This window comes from Diabrotica virgifera, chromosome 3, assembly GCF_917563875.1.
Source record: "Diabrotica virgifera virgifera chromosome 3, PGI_DIABVI_V3a".
NCBI lineage: Eukaryota > Metazoa > Arthropoda > Insecta > Coleoptera > Chrysomelidae > Diabrotica > Diabrotica virgifera.
In genome coordinates, this window is record NC_065445.1 from 22,719,890 (window position 1) to 22,743,014 (window position 23,125).

A 23,125-nucleotide genomic window follows, 5' to 3' on the forward strand; every position below is an offset into this window, starting at 1 on the left:
CTACTTCTTCTTATTTAGCCCCATTTCGACCCCAGTATCTTTGTAGTTAGTATTATCCCTGTCCCCATCTGAGCAGACATGTAAAAAACACTACAAGAGGCTGATGGGTCTATAATTTTGAATGAATCTATGAATGAGATTAAACACTACAATATTAGAAAAAGTACAAACCTTTAATATTCTCTCAGAGTCTATAGCCAGGTAAGTAGCCAAAAGTGCCGCATCTTCCGCTAATCTTAACAAGAACAAATACTGGTAATGATTGATTTGAACACTAACTAAATTGGTGATATAAACTAGAGCATGAATATCTGCATCCGTTTGGGAATTTTCTTGACAGTCACCAGGTGGTTTCACAGTTGAATTGGGATCCATGTGAGTATGTAACCAAATGGTAACCGGCAAAGCGTCCAAAAAGGGAACCGATTTAGCAATTCCTATGGCCCTGGCACCATTAAAATCAGCCCAAACAGGATCGAGACTTATGCACCACACATCCTTGGCGTCGGTCCACAACATTTCTCTACTAAAATTCGCCATCTGAAACATTCAATTAAAATTTTTCTATTGTAATCTAACATTACTATTTTTTTTATTTAATTGCAGATATGTATGTAAAGAGAATGGAAGAAATCAGGTAACTAAGCATGAATGTGGTATAGGGGATGTGTTGTAGAGGTAGTATCTTTTATCGGAAGTCTAAAATATCACAAAATATTCGAATCAAGCCCCGTAACGCAAGGCAAAAACATTGAAATTTGGCAACAATGCATACAGGTCCTAGAAAAATATTTTTTTAGTGTTTGTTTACATATTGGCTGTGAGTTTCGACGGTAGCGCTCTCTCGCGGTTTGAAATTTGTACTTTTCTGATAAAATTGGTGTATGTGAAATATACAAAACGAGAAAAATAGATATTTATCCAGAAAAACACAAATTATGAACTGAAATATTATTGTAACCTGATTACTGAACGAATACACAGAATTAATAGTAAAAGTAATTATGTTTTCTTATTGTATTCATTAAAATTTTATTATTTAATATATAAATTCGTGCAACTGGATGACTGCTTACGAAAGAGGCCATTGAAAAAAAGAAGAAGTGTATGTGAAATTTAGAGGTTACCTCTGTTTTTATTGGTTGTGAGTTTTGTCGGTAGCGCTCTCTCGCGGTGTGAAACTTGTACTTTTCTGATAAAATTGTTCAAATTCAATGCACTGCCACTAACAGCGCTGGCGAAAACTGTCAAATCCCCTCTACTCATCGGCTCACAGCGAATCGCGCCTACGCTCAAATAGTGTCACAACTCAAAAAAGGGAGCATACCTTCATTTATTTCCTAATCCATTGTAACACACAAAACGGATACATATTATAATAAATAATAGTATAAATAAATAAACACAACATTTTGTTTACGGTTCGTATAATTTTTGGGCTATGTTGTTGAATTAAGTCACTGTTTCTAAGCATGCGCAAAAATTCCGCTGCGTTAATTTATAAATTGACAAAATATTTTCTTACGTCTGCAGTCCGTTTCTTACGTCTACGTTGCGTCTACATCTACGCTACGTCAAACTATAAATCCAACTTAAGTCATCTTGATCTTGGGATATAACAACTTGGTCGTCCGCAAAGTATAATGTAAATAGGGAGTCGTCTCCCACTTTAAGTCCCATCGGTTTTACTGCTTTTACTACTTTAAGAACACAAAACATCCATACCTAACAAGACAATTCAGTCAAGTGTCAGATTTCTCAAATTCCAACAGGGGATACCTTATCCGCTAATAAAGTAATACGTTATTTTTCTGGTAATGCGCATGAGCAGAATAACGTATAACGTTTAACGTTACTGAAATAAGGGGCTTAAAAACTCTCTAATGACAGTTGTTGATACATCAGATAGCTCAAGAAGTAAAGCAAGTAGTTAGGTTAAATATGTAGTGCAGTCACTGAAGGTTTTCACCTCCGATTTCGTTGAACCTCCATCGATTTTCATGAAAATCGGTGAGTAATTAGAGGATACCTCAAGGAACAAAGGTGACATGATGCCAACTTGCGCTTTTACCCTGGGGGTGGATGCCACCCCTTCTCGGGGGTGAAAATTATTTTATTAAAAATAATACCATAAGTCGATAGAGGGACAAATTATAAGCAAAATTTGTTATATAAAGTTATTAAAATAAATCAACACTTTTTGAGTTATTAAAGACCAAAGATTTTATTTTTTCGTAAAAAAATGCATGTTTTAAATCGGTTTTTCACGTACAAATCAAAAACTATAAGCTTTTACAAAAAAGTTATTATCACTGAAATTGAAGTTATTAAAAAATTGAATACATTCCTTACATAAAGAACTAAACTAATGTTAGTTCAAAGTGAGTTATTGGCAATTGAATGTGTATTTTTTTCAACGAGTACTCGAATCTAAGTATTCAAGCTTAAATAACGGGAAAACGATGCAATGTATAAAATATTCCTGCTAAACATTTGCCAAAGTACTTCGGAATACCTATCAAATGAGTTTAAGAACAAGGTAATAGCGTCAAAATTAAGCAAGTTATAATGAAAATAAAAGAACCGTTTCGAATTTTTTAGGAAAAAGTGAAAAATAAAACATACGCCATTTCCACAAAAATTAAAATTTATAGTAATCCTTACAAGAACTTCTTTATGTTAGCATAAGTAATGTTTTCGATAATTTTGACCGGTTTAAAATGCATATTTTTGAAAAAAAGATGTAATTTAAAAAAAATCATAATTTTTAAAATTATTGTAATTCTCATATTCTTTGGATAATAACTCCAAAAATACTCAATATACGTAAAAAATTATATTTAACCAAATTTTAGTCTTTTCTGTGCCATATATGTTCCCTGTTTTACTATTTCTAGAGGATACAAAATAACCGAGATAGAAATGTTTAAATCTTAAATTTTGCATTGGGAACCGTGCAACCGGGGTCATTTACCCTTTTATTTTTAAAAAAGTAAGGGGTTTAAAAGATTAGGTTTGACCTGCTTACAAAGGACTTGGAATTTACTTTCAAACAGTTTTTAGACGAACCTGATATCGTAAACACGAACGGAGTTATTTAAAAAAAAACAATAACATTTTTTGGAAAAATTTTTAAAAGATAAATTTTGAAAAAATTTTGGAGCATATATTTTAATGCTATCAGTATGTTCGGGGGCTCATTTAACAGATATTTTTAAGTACTTTGGCAAATGTTAAATAAGTTTATGTTATAAAATGCATCAATTTCCCGTTATTTCAGCTTGAATACTGACGAGTTTTTTACTCGCCGATAAAAATATACATTCAATTACCTATAACTCACTTTTAGTTAACATTAAAAGGTTTTTGTAGTAAGGAGTTTATTTAATTTATTATTAGCTTCAATTTTGATAATAATAACTTTTTTGTAAGAACTTACACTTTTTGAGTTATTGATGAAAAATTGGTTAAAACATGCATTTTTCTCAAGAAAAATTAAAATCTTTAATCTTTAGTAACTCAAAAAGTTTTGATTTATTTTAATAACTTTATATAACAAATTTTGCTTGAAATGTGTCCCTCTATCGAATTATGGGGTTATTTTTAATAAAATAATTTTCACCCCCGAGAAGGGGTGGCATCCACCCCAGGGTAAAAGCGCAAGTTGGCACCATGTCACCGTTGCTCCTTGAGATATCCTCTAACCACTCACCAATTTTCATGCAAATCGATGGAGGTTCAACGAAATCGGAGGTAATAGCTCATATCCACCTTCAGTGACTCCACTAATGATACATTACACCAATTCGACGATTATAACTTAACTACAGATTAACTTTGCGTTATATTTAACTTGAGTGATACATCACAGGGCTGATTATATTTAGAAAAAGGCCCTCTATTTGACAGCTCGACAGTGTTGCCACATCTAATATAATCGAACACATTTGCTAAAACTTCAAATTTAAGACTTACCCAATCATCCGAAATCGAGGAGTCGATCTGTGAAGGCACATTTCTAATATTATCCACAGTTGATATGTGATCGATAAATTTCTGAGTCACTACATAAAAATCGTTCTGTTGGGATGGAAACTCCGATCCGAAAAATAACGAGCCCATATGGAAAGAATCCACGCATTTTGCTAAGTCGGCTCTGGAAGATTGCTCCAAACTTCTGATATTCGTTATGGTTGCCCTCGTCACTTGGAAACTCAAACATTTGGGTCTATCCTTTTGGTTAGGATGCTCTAATGGACTTTCAAAATTTATCTGAAATGAGAAATGAAAGATATGAAAATTGCAAGCAAGCAAGCATAGTGATTTAACCCAGCCTGAGAGACTTGCTCACCCCTAGAGAATGACATTCGGGTGATACAATTCATTGGGGCGAGGAGGATTAACTCCCTTAAGCAGGAATCACTCCACCCCGCTTCAATGCTCCAGACCATCCACTTACCCCCCGATAGCACTCTGATGCGCTATAGGGGCTCTCAATCAGCAAAGTGCTTATCATATGGGAGTCTTGGGTACATGGACTCCCATATGAAATCCTACCCCGATCAATGCAGGCCAGCGTGAGGCGCTCTATTCCCGCTATCTGTAGTGACTTATCTTCGATCTGTTTTGCTTGCTCGGGCGCCGAGTCCCCGCTCTGGGCTATGTCCAGTTCGGTGACTCGGCGCTCGAGGATGTGGGCCCCTCATGCCCGTTTTTTGGGTTTTGTTACTAATATTTTTTATGGCTTTCGCCTATTGTTAATATTTTATTGATATGTTTAGTGGCTGAATCCGTTTTTAAGTTTTTTGTATATTTTTTTTTGAGGGATATTTGAAATGTATAAAAATCAACATTAATAAATATAATGAGATGCCAAAGGTGAGCAAGTTGTCTTCTTTTGATAGAGCTACGATTATCTAGCTTTTATTATATATTTATTAATATTTGCTGTTTGGGTCTCCTGTGTTTCCATCTATGGTACACATCATACCTTAATATCTCTTGCAGGATCTGGTTTGGGTGGTCTTCTAGCTCAGCAAATTTTGTTCTGGCTTTATCCTCCATAATATCCAGTACTCTTATTGGTTTTAGGTCTCTAAATAAGAACCGTTCTGCGACGTATCTGGGTACATTTGCAGCTTCTCTGAGGCAGTTCTTGTGTGCCGCTTTTATCTTCTTTTTGTTACTTTGACTTGTGTGACCCCATGCAAGAGATGCGTATGTAATTATTGGCAGTATAATGCTATTTATCAGTCTTAATTTTGTTTTCATAGCTAATTTGCTTCTTCTTCCTATCAGTCCTCTTATTGCCGCTCTGGCCGCTGCTGTTTTCTGGACTGTTGCGTTGACATGTGATATGAATGTTAGACCTTGGATTGTGACTCCTAAATATTTAGCTTCGTTTTGCCATTCGATGGGTCTGTCTTGCAATGTTAGCTGTTCTTCTGGGTTATCTCTTCTCTTTTTGAAGATAACCGCTTGGTTATGAAAATTAAGACCAAGTCTTTTTCAGAACAAGAAAACGCACTAAAAAGTATAAAATAATTTCTTATGAGATTCATAATCTCATACAGATGTGTTTGTTTGAACTGTAAACAATACAGTCGATATCCAAACTCCGGTATATTGAATTAAATCTAATATAATAAAAGGATAACACGACACGTCACGCGGAAATGCTGTTTGTCCGGAACGATAACTCCTAGCGCCACCTAGGAAAGAAATCTGAACTACCAACTGACAGGTTCCGTGGACTTAACCATTTTTTAGTTAATAAAAGATTATAATTAATTAGACATATGTTTTGTTTAATAAAATAATCATTTAATAATAAACCATTTTCGTCGACCGTCCATTTATGATCAATTTTAACAACGATTTCATTATAGGCAACACAACATACATTGCTTGCATAAATTAATTAAACGCTCTGTGATTGGCAGTGACCTGTGGTGTAGGCAACCAAACATATACCTATTTATATTCCCACTAAAAAATTTAAAATCAAGTAGCCGCTGTTAGTACTATCTGGCACTGTATGTCATTATTTACTTTATTGTTTAAAATTCTGTGTATTTGAAAAATCAAAAGATGGATATTGACGAAGAGTTTAATTTAACTCCACCAGAAGTGGCAGAAACTGCAAATGAAATATCTTTAAGTTTACTGCCTGAAAAAAGCAGAGTGTTGTACGAAAAAACATACGCTGAATTTATTGCATGGTGTGACGAGAGAAAAATAATACGATATTCAGAATCTGTATTGTTGACATATTTTCAAACATTGCCGAAAAAGGACTAATAGCAAGTTTGTGGCCCAAATATTCGATGCTAAAATCAACCTTAAGTTTAAAATCAAACATTGATGTATCTAAATATAATAAGTTAATTATGTTTATCAATAAAAAAAAGAACAGGTTATGTACCAAAGAAATCAAAAACACTTGAAAAAGAACAAGTCCAGAAATTCATCTCTGATGCTCCTAACGACGTGTTTCGAATTATAAAGGTAAACCAGTAAATTAAGTTTATATACTTAATACTCGTATTTCATAACATTTCATTTTGTAGGTTGCATTGATTTTCGGAGTGGCTGGTGCGTTAAGAAAGGACGAACTATTGAAATTAGAACAAATAACGTTCAATACTTGGGGTCACAGTTTCTTGTCACAATAAAAGCATCAAAAACACACACAAATAGAATATTTACCATAGTAGATAACGAAGCAAATACCATTCTCAATGCGATCAAAAACTATATTTCTTTAAGACCGGCACACCACCACATAAACGATTTTTCATTTTTTATAAAAATAAGAAATGTTCCACACAGCCAGTTGGCATAAATACGTTTTCCAAAATTCCTTCCATTATTGCTAAATTCTTGAAATTAGAGCACCCGCATCTCTACACTGGGCATTGTTTTAGACGTTCCTCTGCCTCAATACTGTGTGACAGTGGTGCAGACTTTTCAGTTATTAAAAGACTAGGTGGCTGGAAATCGACTGCTGTAGCAGAAGGTTATATAGATAATTCTATGCAGAATAAACTTGAGACGGCTGAAAAATTCTTGGGACAAAACATCACTAAACCTTGTCAAAGTACTTCCTTCAGCACCACCGCGTCTTCTTCTATCACAGAATTTACAGAGGTCCAAGAAGACGTAAATATAAATATGTCAAAATGCTATACAGCAGATAATCATTTATCAATCTTCTTCTTAAGGTGCCGAGACCGCTTGTCGATCGTTGGCTCTCATGTTGTGCAGCATATTAACAATCATTGTCTTATTTACAGCCGCACGAAATAGTTCAGTGCTAGTTTTCCCAAACCATTGGCGTAGGTTTTTAAGCCAAGAAGTTGTACGGCGGCCCACACTTCTTTTTCCCATTATTTTACCTTGCATGACAAGGTGAAGTATGTCATATTTTTCTGGGTGACGCATTATATGACCAAAGTATTCCAATTTGCGCCTTTTAACCGTGTTCACTACTTCGCAACTTTTATTCAAACGTTGCAAAACCCTTTCGTTTGTGACTCTTTCTACCCAACTGATCTTCAGAATACGGCGGTAGACCCACATTTCAAATGCTTCTAGGTTTTTTAAAAGCGATTCTGTCAGTGTCCATGCTTCAACCCCGTAAAGTAGTACTGGGAATATATAACATCGGACCATTCTTATGCGAAGTTCCAAATTTAGATCATGACTGCACAGGATTTTCTTAAATTTCATAAAACTTGTTCTTGCTTTGGCAATTCTACTTTTTATTTCTGTACTAGGGTTCCATACCTTCCTTTATCAATACCTTCCTTTAATTTCAGTAATTGTACTATTTCGAATATTAATATTTACAATAATAAAACTACCACTAAGGAAAATTAAACTTTGAATAAAGTTAATGAAAGCTGAAAAAATTGTTGTTTATCGTTAAGTAAATAAAAATTTAAACTAAGAGATCTTTATTTCTGAAAAGTACGGTCGACGGAAAAGTTTTGTAACGAACTCGTGAATTAAAATGGCGATTAACAATCTCGAACATTAACGCGCTCGCACCGCTCACGCGTTAAAATATTTCAATTGTTAATCGCCCTTATTAATACACTTGTTGGTTAAATAACTATTTATACTTATAATGATATTATATGCTTACTCTTGGAAGAATTGCTTCAATTTTTATATCCATGTACGTATAAGTCGATACTGGTACTTCACTTTTGGCACTAGTTAACGACTGGAAGAGATTCAAGCCGAAAGAGTTAATCCACAAACAGGTATCCACGTCAAACATCACAGAAATGGGATTGAGTTGGACGTAAAACTTCGGAGGAGGTACTGAAAATTAAAAAATTGTTGGTTGTTAAATGTTGTTATAAGTTAAAATATGTTATTATGTTTTAACAAATGTTGGAGACATGCTTACCAACAAAGAAAATATTAAAAATCGAATGTACGTAGCCTCCTAAATTTGAAAAGTCATTTTTATTTTGAACAATACTCGTATGTATCTACATTTCTTCGATTTTAGGTAAAAAATTGGCGATAACGTGGGGTCGACTGAGAGGGGCTTAAGATTAGCTGGTATATTGAAAAACAAAAAATACGAGACAAAAAAAAGAGATGATATAGTAAGAAATGACTGAAATATAAAACAAATAAAGGGGAGTTTGTGGAACACACTGCAAGATTAAAGGATAACAGGTAAAGAACAAAAATTATTGAATGTTACATTTTGATCAACAGAATAGACGGGGGTGAGAGATATTATATATTTCATGCCGAAACAATAAACTTTCGTACTTTTTTCCCTAAAGAACAAATATAAGACACTAATTAAAGAGTCTTAATACAATACAATATCCAACAGATTTAAGATACACCTTATAATACTTGACTAAGACTAATACTAATATGGGCAGCATACGTGATACGCAGTAACGATAATCGCCTTATAAACTATGATTTTTGGGTAATACCAGATAGGAAAATGTCCGTAGAACGGCCTAGAAGAAGTTGGAAAGATGCAATCAGATAGGATCTGGAGAAAGTGAGAGTGAGACCATAGGAAATAGTGGCACAGGGCCCACAAACATGGAAGGCAATAATGATAATGATGATGATTATGATACTTACAAGGAAACGGTACATCACTTGGATAATAGTAATACGTAAATTCTGCGTGAACCATGTTGGAGTCGACTGGAAGAGATAACTGTGTTCGGTCACCTGAAAAAAAGAACATGTATTTTCAACTAAGTTCTAGTTAAATGGGTAATGTTATTTTAATTATTTCAAATCATTTTATTTCATGTGTAATTAAAGTAACTCAGAATAATAAACAAACAAAACTTACAATGCAAACATTATTCATCAATATTTACCAAAGTTCTAATGTAATAGACATGCACTATTGGTTTTATGAATAAAGAACAAAAAACAGTCAATTTATTATTCTGAGTTGAATCTAGATCTAGACTAATGTATGATCTAATAAGCTAAGCTAGTACCTAGACGTTTTACTTGTCTTACCAAAGTAGAGAAACCGCCTGTTTGATTTTTAACCCGCATTAACCGGCATGAATTTATCATCAGAAATTCCACTTCCAATAGACTGGACACATAGATTACGAGAAATCTGATAGAAAATGAATTAAATAAAACCTTTAGTGTCACTGAGACTCCGCTTTTTAGTACAAGGGAGATTGTAAATGCTTTTGCAATTAGTGGTGCAAGTAGAGGTGTGGAAACAATTTTAAAAGAACCAGATGCATCCATGTCATGCCCAATTGCATCAAGAGTTTAACGAGGACGACTTAATAGAAAAGATTTTTATCCGTGTGTGCAGAAACAAATTCAGAACGGACATAATTTCCACTACAGTCTAACCCGCTTACTGGAATAGCCTTCGTGTCAAACAAAAGTAACAAAAGTATGCCTATAACAGGGATATTCTAATAACCGATCATTGGAGGCTAGTAAAAACGTTTCGTGACCTCAAAATTCCTTAAACCGGGATATTCCTATAACAGGTATTCTAATAAGCGGGTTCGACTGTAGTACTCAACTTCTAATCCTCACTACATTCTTAGCCATAGTAAAACAAGATGGCCGTTGAATGTTTTAGCTCGATTTCTTGGAGATGGTGTCATCGGATCCTACTTTTTTGAGGATCACTTTAATGGAGAAATTTATCTACATTTTTTGGACAACGAATTGCCGGAATTATTGGAACCAGTATAGTTGAACATACGTCAGAGAATGTGGATATTTCATGACGGCGCACAGTGGTCAAAAAACAGGAAAAGCTGGCCATAAGTCAAAAAAAATTTAACTTTTCAAGAATATTATTACATTTTCTAAAAAAGAATTAAATTCCCTATTCAGTGTTGGCAACCCTACAGCTATATCTCTTATATCTGAATTTCCAGTTCAGTTCAAACTTGACCTTCGTACGGAACAGAAGCGCAGTTAAGAATAACGAATATTTTATAAGCACAGTCTTGTGCGTGTATCTCGAAAACGAAGTGTGCAAATTCAATTCTGCAAAATGGACGATATTCGTGGAGCCATCTTTAATAAAAGCCGATAATATCAAAATATTTGTATATGTGTTATATTTAGTAGATTTTAAGTTGAAGTTAAGTAATAAGAAAGTATATATTTTGAAAAAATTAAATTTTCAAATAGCCAAATAGTTATGTATTCCATCGAATTCCAAGATGCTACTACAATCATCTTTTAGCTTATATTTCTCTCTTTAAGATTCAAAAAAAAATTAGCTGGCACTATCTGCCCCTTTGGTTTTGCGAGAATTTTTTGTACAAGCGCTCTGCGCTATGAGTTTCAATATGAATCGTTAACAACGCAGAATAAACAGATCATGCCGCAACATTCAAGTAGTTGTTATGACTGTAGATCTTTAGTTATTTCAGTATCGTAGGGTAATTTCGTAGATAAAAGGGTCAGGTACAGTATTGTTGAAAAATAAAGTAAAAATTAGTTTTGACTTTCATATGATTAATAATCGAATTTAACGTTGGAATAAAAAATTGGCAAATTGCATCCGCCATTTTGTTTTTTGAAATTTCGATTTTGGATTCGTAATCAGCAACCTCAAAAACCCCCCGATATCAAATTTCGACGGTATTACATATATTTAAAACGCTTCCATATTGTGGCCATTTTTTCGGGTTTTTGGACCACTGTGCGGCGCCCCAGTATATCATAATTTTTTAGTGAGTGACCAAACAATTATTGACAATTTTCCTGGACGTTGTGTTGGAAGGGAAAGACCCAGATGGTGACCTCCACGATCTCCAGATTTAAACAAGCTAGACTTTTTTCTGGGGCGTTATACTAGTCGAAGGTAAACTGTATAAAACATCAGCTACAACGAAACAAGATATGAAACGAATTAAAAATGAATGTATGAGATTAAACAGAAATGTATAAATAGTATATGTTGCTATTTTTAAGACCGCTTTTAACTATGTATTGGTGTCGATGGAGGATGTTTTGGTCATTTATTATAAACTCAACAATTTTATTGTTATTTTTGTTAAGTAAATACAGTGATGAGCGCGCTAATAACCGACAAAACAGCGCAAAAGATGGAAAACATAATTACTCTGGGCTAATTAGCAAAATATAAGAAAAAGTTATTTACCAGCAATTTTATTGCTGGAATCGAATTATAAGATCCTCCATATTAATAATATAGGTATGCAAAGTCCGCATATAGTGTGCTACTTTTTTTATAAACAAAATGGCGCCCGAAAATCGTGTTTTTTTCAATTTTTGCTCTATAACTCCAAAGATTTTAACTTTACACCAAAAACACTAAAATAAAAATTCACCGCAATTAAATTCTGCACAGAGACGTGTTTTTCCCGATTCACTTCGACGAAAACTTTCCCCGGAAAAAGCGGGTTTTTCCAACAAAATCTTTAATTTTTTAGATAAGTAATTGTTAATCAATAATTAAATAACTTGGTAATGTAAAAGCCCTTTTCGTATAAATTATAACTCCAGAAGCCGATGGAAATTGAATGAACAGTTTAGCAACAATTGAATTATTAATTAAAATTTTATGGTCGCTATAATAACGACAATAATTATGATGCATAAGAATAACTATGATTTTTTCATAAAAAGACACTATACCTATCTAATGTACTTTACAGAATTGAAATTGGACTATTTAAGCGGCCTCAGGAATATTTTAAAATTATAAAGAATTTTTTGGCTTATAAACAAATAGAATATCTCGGGAAATATTAAACTAAATTAAATTGTGAAAACGGTATTCGAAAAACAGCGGCAGGACGCTTCTTCTAAAAGAAAAAACGTTTAATTACAACGAGGGGTTCCTGAGATACAACCGGTGAAAGTTGACCGGAATTTAGGGCAAAGATATAAACAATAGGATCATAATTTTCAAACCATCACCTTTTTATTTTTGTCCTCTTTCTCCACACCAATTTTCATATCTTTAAAATACTCATAACATATATTATTATAATAAAAACTATCGATAATACGTGTGAAAATTGCCAAAAATAGCAAAATTCCAATCAAAAATTAGGTTGGAGAAAATGTAACCCTCAAAGCTCAAAATCGGTATACGTTAAAAAAATGCATTTTCTTCGCTTCCCATGGAGCAATTTCCTTCTTTCTTTTTTTGTTCCCTAATAACTCGAGTAGAACCATCGAACTAACACATTATTAAATGTCAAACTTGCTTTTGTTTTGTTATAATAGATTAATTTATTTATAAGAACAGAAAACTACATATTTTTTCCAGTTGTTGGCTTTTTTTTAGATAAACTTACTACAAGTGTACCTTTTAAAGTTAAAAACATAAATATTCTCATTTGAAAGCTGTATAATTATTTAAACAATTTTTATTTAAACAAAGTAAAATTTTGTGTTATAATAAATAAATTAATTTATTATAACAAAACAAAAGCAAGTCTGACATTTAATAATGGGTTAGTTCGATGGCTCTACTCGAGTTACTTGGAAACAAAAAAAGAATGAAGGAAATTTCTCCACGGGAAGCCGAGAAATGCATTTTTTTAACGTAAACCGATTTTGAACTTTGAGGGTTACATTTTCTCCAACCTAATTTTTGATTTAAATTTTGCTATTTTTGGCAATTTTCACACGGATTATCGATAGTTTTTATTAAAATAATATATGTTATGAATATTTTAAGGATATGAAAATTGGTGTGGAGAAATAGGACAAAAATAAAAAGGTGATGGTTTGAAAATTATGATCCTATTGTTTATATCTTTGCCGTAAATTCCGGTCAACTTTGACCGGTTGTATCTCAGGAACTACTCATCATAATTAAACGTTTTTTCTTTTAAAAGAAGCGTCCTGCCGCTGTTTTTCGAATACCGTTTTCACAATTTAATTTAGTTTAATATTTCCCGAGATATTCTATTTGTTTATAAGCCAAAAAATTCTTTATAATTTTAAAATATTCATGAGGCCGCTTAAATATTCCAATTTCAATTCTGTAAAGTACGTTAGATAGGTATAGTGTCTTTTTATGAAAAAATCATAGTTATTCTTATGCATCATAATTATTGTCGTTATTACAGCGACCGAAAATTTTTAATTAACAATTCAATTGTTGCTAAACTGTTCATTCAATTTCCATCGGCTTCTGGAATTATAATCTATACAAAAAGGGCTTTACATTACCAAGTTATTTAATTATTGATTAACAATTACTTATCTAAAACTTTAGTTGAAATTAAAAGATTTGGTTGGAAAAACCCGCTTTTTCCGGGGAAAGCTTTCGTCGAAGTAAATCGGAAAAAACACGTCTCTATGCAGAATTTAATTGCGGTGAATTTTTATTTGAGTATTTTTGGTGTAAAGTTAAAATCTTTGGAGTTATAGAGCACACATTGAAAAAACACGATTTTCGGGCGCCATTTTGTTTATAAAAAAAGTAGCACACTATCTGCGGACTTTGCATACCTATATTATTAATATATACAATCATAAGATTCGATTCCAGCAATAAAATTGCTGGTAAATAACTTTTCCCAAAAATGGCCTATTCTCCGATAATTAGGCCAGACTAAATACATTGCGATACAAAAAGAGGTGAAACTAGTGGAGGTGGAAATGATCGTTATAAACGTATAAATTAACGTTACATTACATAGTTTCTCACCTTGAGACGTCAGTGACAGGAGTATTTTATAAAATATTCTACTGTCACAGTGACAGTTGTCATACTCCTCTGATACGTCTAAAGGTGGGAATACTATGTAACGTAATGTTAATTTATACGTTTATAATGATCATTTCCATCTCCACTAGTTTCATCGCTTTTTGTTTCGCAATGTATTATGTTCTGTAGCGCGCTCATCACTGTATATTGTTTTACATTAATTTTATTTATAAATTAAATGTCACTTCTCTCTATGTTGATTTATTAGTGGGTATAAAATTTAGATTTTGTAGGTATAATGATTGGGATGATATTATCTATTACCTTCACAGTCTAATTTACAAAGTCTTAGTTAATGGCTGTTTTTATTAATATTTTACACACCAACAATCTCAACTATTTAGGTGTTTTGATATCACATCCAATTTTTAACAAATTAATGATCAGTTTAGATTTTTATGTATTTTTTTTTATTTAATATTTTCCAACGTAATAAAATTTCAGTTAATTGTTTTTGTAATTGATGTTTGATTCAAAGAATCACGAGTAACTCACAAATTAAAGCAGTTAGGTATAGGTGTTCCATTTTAGAAAACTAGGAAAATACTAATTCCAAGTTGCGACCAATCCTGTATACCGAAATTAAATATTTCGATGTGTTAATAATTTTGTTTTTGTTTTTATAGTACTTTATAATAATTTATAACTAAATTGTCCATATTCATATAGGCCATACACTAAATAAATAAATAAAATATTAAAATACCTAATTCTTTAAACAAATTCTCGATTTTTGAAGTTATACTTATTTAGGCGCGTTGGGAGTAAATTTATATGTGCGCGAATTCATCAAAAGTCTTGGTCCTGAGCGCAGCTCAAACGTTATACGGGCTCTGATTGGGTAATTACAGTGACCTGTCAACAATTTTTCAATTTGTCGGTTATGGGTAAACAAATGTTGTGTATATTAGTTTTTATTGTTATGAGTACAGAGAAAAAAGCAAGTTTATAATCGTAGTGACTTTTTAAATAGTTTTTAAAAGCAACAGGTACGTAATTATTGTAAATGTTTCAGAATTGTAATAAAAAATTACATAGGTACTTACCTATTTGGAAAATGTATGTACCTATCTAGTAGGTAATGCTTTGATTTACATAAATTGATTACCATCAAAATTGCTACCAATCTTCATGTAATATATTGTTTTCTTACTCTATGTTTTGTTGTATTTTAATATTTTAATTCCACAAAAATCAAACTAATTTGATTAAATTTAGAACTGTCAAACAGTAAAACGTTGAGTTGGCCTATCTTCGCACATGACAGGTACGTGTAAGTGGCTAAATGAGTAGAGGCTTCGAATTCAAATCCTAAGCACCCGAATAAACGCGGGTTCGAATAACAAAGCAAGTTTTTATTTTTTTATTTTTTTTTAATTTTTTTATACATTTTATACTTGTAAGTATATTTGTTATAATTTTTGAAGTTATACTTCTTTACCGGCGATATGAGGGTGAATTTTTATATGTTAAAACCTATGATCCCGACGCATGCGCATTATAACTTTGTTCTGATTGGATGTTCAAATGACATGTCAAAAATTATTCAATATGGCGGCTGTGGTACAGCTGTAGTTTAATTATTTATGGTTGTTGCGTTTTAAAATTTGTGTGAAAAGAAACAACAAACAAAAGTTAGTTAATAATTATACTGCCTTTTTAAATAGTTTTCATATACCTATATTTTTGGACTTTTGGACTATTTTGGACAAGGAAAACTCATTCTAATTTGGTAAGTAGTTTTTATTATAATCATATTGTAATTATACATTTGGATTAGGTTGAAATACAGTAGATCGTCGATTATCCGAACTAATTGGGGGACATAGGTGTTCGGAAAACCGATTTGTTCGGATAATCGAACTACAATATATTGATACATATTTATAGTCATACATATTTATCCACAAGTGAATAAAAGCCATATTTATATACCTACATCTTTATTTATATCTTGATAATGACAACTAGCAACTAAACAAAAAAGTGCAGTCTTTGCAACAACATAATTATTTTTGGATACAATATTGAAGAAAATTGAAGATATTTTAAGCGTCAATTACTAACGCTTGCTCGGTATTCGAGTGCGGGACGCGGGAGTCGATAGTTCGAATAAGCGGTCGTTCGGTTGATCGACGTTCGGATAATCGACGCTCTACTGTACATTTATTTTCTCAAGAATGGGGATTTTAGAGAGAAATCCCAAATTAGGTCCGATTTTTATTTTTAAATTATGATTTTTTGGCGTAGATTTATTTATCTAGTAGGTATGTAATGCTTTGATTTACATACTTAATTTGATTACCAACAAAAGTTCTACCAATCTTCATCTAATATATTGTTTTCTTACTGTTTTGTTATATTTTAATACTTTCTTCCACAAAATTTAAACTACATAATATAATTATATTCAAAACAACTGTCAAACAGTAAAACGTTCAGTTACCCTATTTTTCCACATGACAAATAATGTGGAATTGGACGAGTGAGTCTAGGCTTCGATTACGAATCAAAGCGCCCCGAAAGTCACGGGTTCGATTCCCGATGCAAGTTTTTATTTTTTTATTTTTTTATGCATTTTATGATTGTAAGTATATTTTAAGTATATAATTTTTAAATAAATTTTAAATAAAATTTTAAATTAAGTATATAATTTATTTTTTCAGAAAATGCGTATTTAAAATTTTTGCCAACAATTATTATCGTTCAGAAATCATTTTTTCTTTGTGGCATTTTTCAATGTGTTTGTGTGCGTTTTATTCTTTTATTTTTTTAAATTTTTGGTATTGCCTTAAAAATCACATAATATGTAGTAGAAGTATAACTTCTTACGTGCGTACAAAGTACACACACATTCTTTTTTTTTTAGAAAATGCATATTTAGTTAAAATTTTTGCCAACAATTATTGTTCAGAAATCATTTCTTTGTGGCATTTTTCAATGTGTTTGTGTGTGTTTTATTCTTTTATTTTTTTAATTTTTGGTATTGTTTTAATAAAAATTTTTGGAAAGTAGTAAGTATTAAAATTAGTTTAATATTTAAATAAAATATTAATACACTGTTTAAAGTACCTACATATTAATTTCGTTGGAATCATATAATAGAAGTATAACTTCTTACGTACAAAGTACACACACATTCTTTTTTTTTTAGAAAATGCATATTTAGTTAAAATTTTTGCCAACAATTATTGTTCAGAAATCATTTCTTTGTGGCATTTTTCAATGTGTTTGTGTGTGTTTTATTCTTTTATTTTTTTAATTTTTGGTATTGTTTTAATAAAAATTTTTGGAAAGTAGTAAGTATTAAAATTAGTTTAATATTGAAATAAAATATTAATAAACTGTTTAAAGTACCTACATATTAATTTCGTTGGAATCATATAATAGAAGTATAACTTCTTACGTACAAAGTACACAAACATTCTTTTTTTTTTAATTAATTGTAGTGAAGTCCCTGAAAAATATTAAAGCTTCTCACTTTTTGTTAAAACAATAATACATTGTGTAGCTCAAAACCTTAGCACAACGTCGAAAAAGCACATGAAAAGAAACATAACACCCATATAAAGAACAAGACATCATCTCAACTAAAGAGGTATGGTCAGAATATTTGATAGTTGCAGATGGTAGGCAGTGTAAAAAAAATATTGGAATAGATCTAGTATGGAAGTGCACATGGTGATAAAAATTTGGAAGAAAATTCCATGCACGAAAAGAGGGGGGAAAGGATAAAGTGCTAAACGACAAAGATGCTTTTATGGTAAATATTTTTTTGGCGCGAGGTACAAAATAATTAGGAAAAATTATAATTCTTATATCTTCGTAATCGGTATCTTGTTTGATTTTACGTCATGTGTTCTCGGAGATCCAACTTTTATTAGGCTTACTCTTAGTTTCTCGGTTCTTATTCTTCGTATTCCTTTATATAAACAACTTTGCTTGTTCTCTTGCTATTTTAACCACTCTTTAGAACGCCATTCTACTGTTATGATAGTTCCTTTCTATTTTTCTACTTAGTATCTACTCGTTTATACACTGTATAACATTCTGTATGAAATGAAGCTGGAATGCATTTATAGACCAGGAAGGATCTGTTATTAGGTGGATGTGAGAGGTGGCATTCGGATTTTTGCGGATAAAGTTAGGTGATAACTTCGTTAATAATAATTGACTTATGCTCCTTCTCAGATATGCCCGGAACATTAATAAATAAAAAAAAATATTTAAAAATTTCAAAAAATTTCGTTTTTTTTCTGCTTCCTTTGCTTATAACTTTAAAACGATTCATTTTGGAACAAAGTCGTATAGAAATAAAACAAAGATAATTAAATTTTCTATCAGATACGATTGGTTAAAAATGTCTTAATTTAACACCCTTGCTGCAAAATAGCAATAAATATAAAATAAGGGGGCAAAACAAGCCTGTCCTTATTCAATGTTTTTCTATCACTTAGGTTACACTTGGAACCTTCCTAATTCGCTTAGAAAATTTTTGTAATGTGCTAAAACCGTCCACCAAATTTCATTAAAATTGACTTAGAGTTTGCATAATAATTTTGCAATTTAAACTTTTTTTAAAAAATTAATTTTTTTTTAAATCTTGCACAACAAAAACTAGAACATACAAAGATTTGTCAATTTTTTTACATATAAAGAAGCACTCCACCTATCTAATGCACTTTACAGAATTGAAATCGGATTATTTAAGCGGCCTCAGCAATGTTTTAAAGTTATAAACAATTTTTTGGCTTATAAACAAATTAGTGCTGTGTCCAGGAGGGGGTGCTACGGGCTCCTTTATTTAGATGGACTTACCCAAGTTTTTTTTATGTATTTTGACCCGTAGAACACGAATTTTTTGGTAACAGTTGATCCGGATGTCGATAAGATTTTTATAAACAAAGAACTTGAGGAATTACATAACATCGATTTTTCGCAAAATAAATTTTCACATTTTTTTGTATTCCTTGGGTAATTCTAAGCAAAAAATGTTCTTACAAGTTTTTTCGTAGGATGCATACTTTTCGAGATAAACGCGGTGGAACATTAAAAAAATCGAAAAATTGCAATTTTTGAACGAGAATAACTTTTGATTAAAAAATAAAATAGCAATTCTGCTGACAGCATTTGAAAGTTTAAGTCAAATTATACCGGTTTTAATTATTTGCATTGCTAAAAATAATTTTTTTTTATTATTAAACAAAGCTATTTGTTTATAAGCCAAAAAATTGTTTATAATTTTAAAACATTGCTGAGGCCCCTTAAATAATCCGATTTTAATTCTGTAAAGTGTATTAGATAGGTAGAGCACCTCTTTATATGTAAAAAAATTAGCCAACTTCTAAATGGTCTACTTTTTGTTCAGAAAGATTTCAAAAAATTTGAACTTTTTTAAAAACATTTAGATTGCAAATTTATTATGCAAAATCTATTAGGTACATTTTAATGAAATTTGGTAGACCATTTAAGTAAGATAAGAATTTCCTAAGCGAATTACTAAGGTTCTAAGTACCACCAAAGTGGTTAAGAAACGTTGAATAACAACAGGCGTATTTTGCCCCCTTATTTTGTATTTATTGCTATATTGCAGAAAAGGTAATACCTTAAGACATTTTTTACCAGTCGTATATCATACAAAATTCAATTATCTTTATTTTATTTCTCTACGACTTTGTTCCAAAACGAACCGTTTTAAAGTTATAAGCAAAGAAAGCAGAAAAAATCGATGTTTTTCGAAATTTTTAAAGTTTTTAATTTTTTCATTAATGTTCCGGGCATATTTGAGGAGCATAAGTCAATTATTATTACTGAAGGTGTCACCTAACTTTATCTGCAAAAATCCGAATGCCACCTCTCACATCCAAAAATACACGTTTTTTTACAGATTAGTCCTGGTCTATTAGACCCTTCAAAGAAAAATGATCGTACTCTGCAAATCAGGTCTCCATAGCTTCTTTTTTGCAATTGATAAAGAGGGATGGTACCAAATATTATGAATAAGGGGAGTGTTTGAGTAACGTAAACCCTAAATTACGAATTGAGCATGCGTTTTTTGTACCAGAGCATTGTCAAATACCTTCAATTCCATCAAAGAAAGAATTGCAAGTCGATTGTATTCTAAAGCTGCTTTCTTTCTGTGTTGCGACATTGTTTCTTTGCTGTGTTGCTATATTTGTTGTAACACATCTTGTCTTAACCCATAGTCAGCTGCGCCATTTGGCTGTTCTTCTGATTTAAGTTTGTTAATCTTAAAGATATTTGTTGTTTTAAAGCTGTCATTATATTTGAGGTCCTATAGGTTGGTGATTGGTTTAGATATCTTGGGTTTGCCTAACTACACGAAATTACAACATAATACATCTGGATCAAATTATAATTAGGTAAATCAAAATGAAAACAGTAATACAAAATGATTGAAGGATAATTTGATATTCAACAAGAATATGATAACACAAAAATATGTGATACAGGTAAACGATTAACATAACCTTTTTATTATCTTTACGATGATCAACTTAATTACCTAAAAAGTTTAACCTGTCCATAGAATCAAAAATGTGTGATTATGTGTTAAGTAGGTACATATTTATGTCATTAATTATAATACACTTGAGAGCAAAAAAAATCGACTCACTCGATGAAGTTTAGTTTATGCTTAGTAATTTTATGTTTCGTTCTTTGAATTAAGGTTTGGAAAGACAGATCTATCTCTCAAAATATCAAGATGAGACTGGTGAATGCCCTTGTATTCTCAATATTTCTATACGGAGCAGAGACTTGAACTCTTCGCGCATGCGAGCGCCAAAAAATTGATGCCTTTAAAATGTGGTGCTGGAGAAGAATGCTGCGCATACCTTGGCCAGTTCATAGGACAAACGTTTCGTTCTAAACCAACTCAATATTAAAAAAAGGCTGTCCACAATATGTCTGCAATGAATTCTGCAATTCTTTTGTCACGTGGTTCGCAGAGGTGACGACAGTTTGGAGAGATTAATTGTTTCTGGAAACGTTCCGGGGGGAAGATCAAGAGGACGATCACCAACTAGATGGTCTGACCAAATAAAGCATTCAGCTGGAAACTCATTCTGAGAAGCTCTTAGAGCAGCTGAAGATAGAGACCAATGGAGAAACATTGTTAGGAATATTGGAAGAAATCACGATCCTCAATAATGGGGAAACGACAAGAGAGAGAGTATGGCATAGGGAATGCAGTAAACATTGTAACGGACATTTTCTACGCAATTTAGACCTCTATGAATTTACTGGTGGTCGTCTCAGTCGCTTTTCAAACGTTGGTCTGTGTGTACACTTCGAAGTAAGTGAATATTTTACAAAAAGTAAGAAGTAGATACATCACCAGTGAAGGCGTCCCAGGTAATTGGATAATTACGAGAGCGATATAGTCAAAGAACTGTCGCCCGTCGCCTCTTTATGACGAAGTCGGCAGTCTCAAGTCGCCAACATATCATCGGACAAATAAAAAAAGCTAAGTATTATTCAATTATATTCGACAGCACTCCAGATCTTTCTCATAAAGATCAAACAAGTCGGGTATTAAGATACGTAGTAATTGAAAATCAGGAAGTAAAAGTAATGGAATCTTTTATAGATTTTTTTGAAACTAAAGACAAAGCTACTGAAGGAATTTCAAAGATGATTTTGGGCAAGATTCAAGCTGATGGCCTAAATATAAGCAACTGTAGAGGCCAAGCATATGATAATGCTGCTGTTATGGCTGGAAAGTATTCAGGAGTTCAGCAAAGAATTCAAGAAATAAACCCTAAAGCTGAATTCGTACCTTGCTCAAATCATTCGTTAACCTAGTTTGTTTACACGCTGCCTCAGTTGAGGTGGATTCATTAACTTTTTTCGGCACTTTAGAACGTTGCTATTCTTTTTTTTTCCTCATATCAATACATCGTTGGGAAGTTCTGATAGCAGCTACAGGCAAACGGGTTCAAGACACGCGGTGAAGTGTAAGAGGCGATGCCGTAAATGTGACATGGCAACATTACAAAGACATTCTCGTCACTTTGGGAAAACTGACAGAGGCATGTGAAAGCTTAAACACTAGGACATATGTAGGTGCTTTACTAGTTTCGATGCAGTTATTTTCCTTTCTTCGTTTTTTGAGCCTGTAGCAACCGGTGCTACACATTAAGTAAATGATGTACAAAAACATTTACAAACAAGGGTACTTGACATAAGATTGTGCGCTTAGAAAGTAAATGCTTTGCAGATGATATTGACAGAGAAAAGAGAGGAATGGGCAAATGGCGCTGTAGGTTATGCAAAAAATATGTGTGAAGAACTTGGAATTTCCATAAAACCTCGGAGGCGCATAACAAGAAAGCATATTTTTGATGACGGAACTAGAGATGCTAACTTGTAGTGTGAAAATGAGTTGAGACGAACGATCTTTTCTTCATTAGATAGTTATTGTAGAAATTCGTGAGCGTTTTCAAGCGCTACAGAATTTAACGGATAAGTTTGCATATCTAACGCCGGCTATATTATTAGATCCAGACAACACTGAATGTAATCTAGGCTACGCATCTGACGAAATTGACGAGCAGGATTTCAAGCTAGAAAGACTTCGACTGCGGACTTTCGTTGCTGCTACAGGCAACGAAAATAAATTGATTAATGCAGACTTACTTAAATTATTTAAATGTATTGTTAAATCCGAGCTGGAAGATACTCTGGTCAATTGTTTAAGTTGATTAAAAATTATTTAAGATCGACAATGAGTACTCTAAGGCTAACTAATTTGGCTATTTTGTCTATTGAGCAAGAGGTGTTTGATGCGATAAATATTGACGGTGCAATAAAAGACTTTGCTCTTAAAAAAGTAGACGTATAAATTTTTAA

General features: G+C 32.3%; 1 protein-coding gene across 1 annotated transcript in view; it reads right to left on the minus strand.

Moving 5' to 3' along the window:
• Positions 1-23,125, minus strand: part of LOC114329808 (UHRF1-binding protein 1-like) — a 102,441-nt gene that overhangs the window by 19,164 nt on the left and 60,152 nt on the right. The window contains exons 10-13 of the mRNA XM_028279044.2: positions 9,130-9,222; positions 8,150-8,331; positions 3,976-4,272; positions 172-540 (exon numbers count right to left, since the gene is read on the minus strand). Of these exons, the coding sequence (XP_028134845.2) occupies positions 172-540; positions 3,976-4,272; positions 8,150-8,331; positions 9,130-9,222 (941 nt within the window). The remainder of the gene's footprint in view (positions 1-171; positions 541-3,975; positions 4,273-8,149; positions 8,332-9,129; positions 9,223-23,125) is intronic.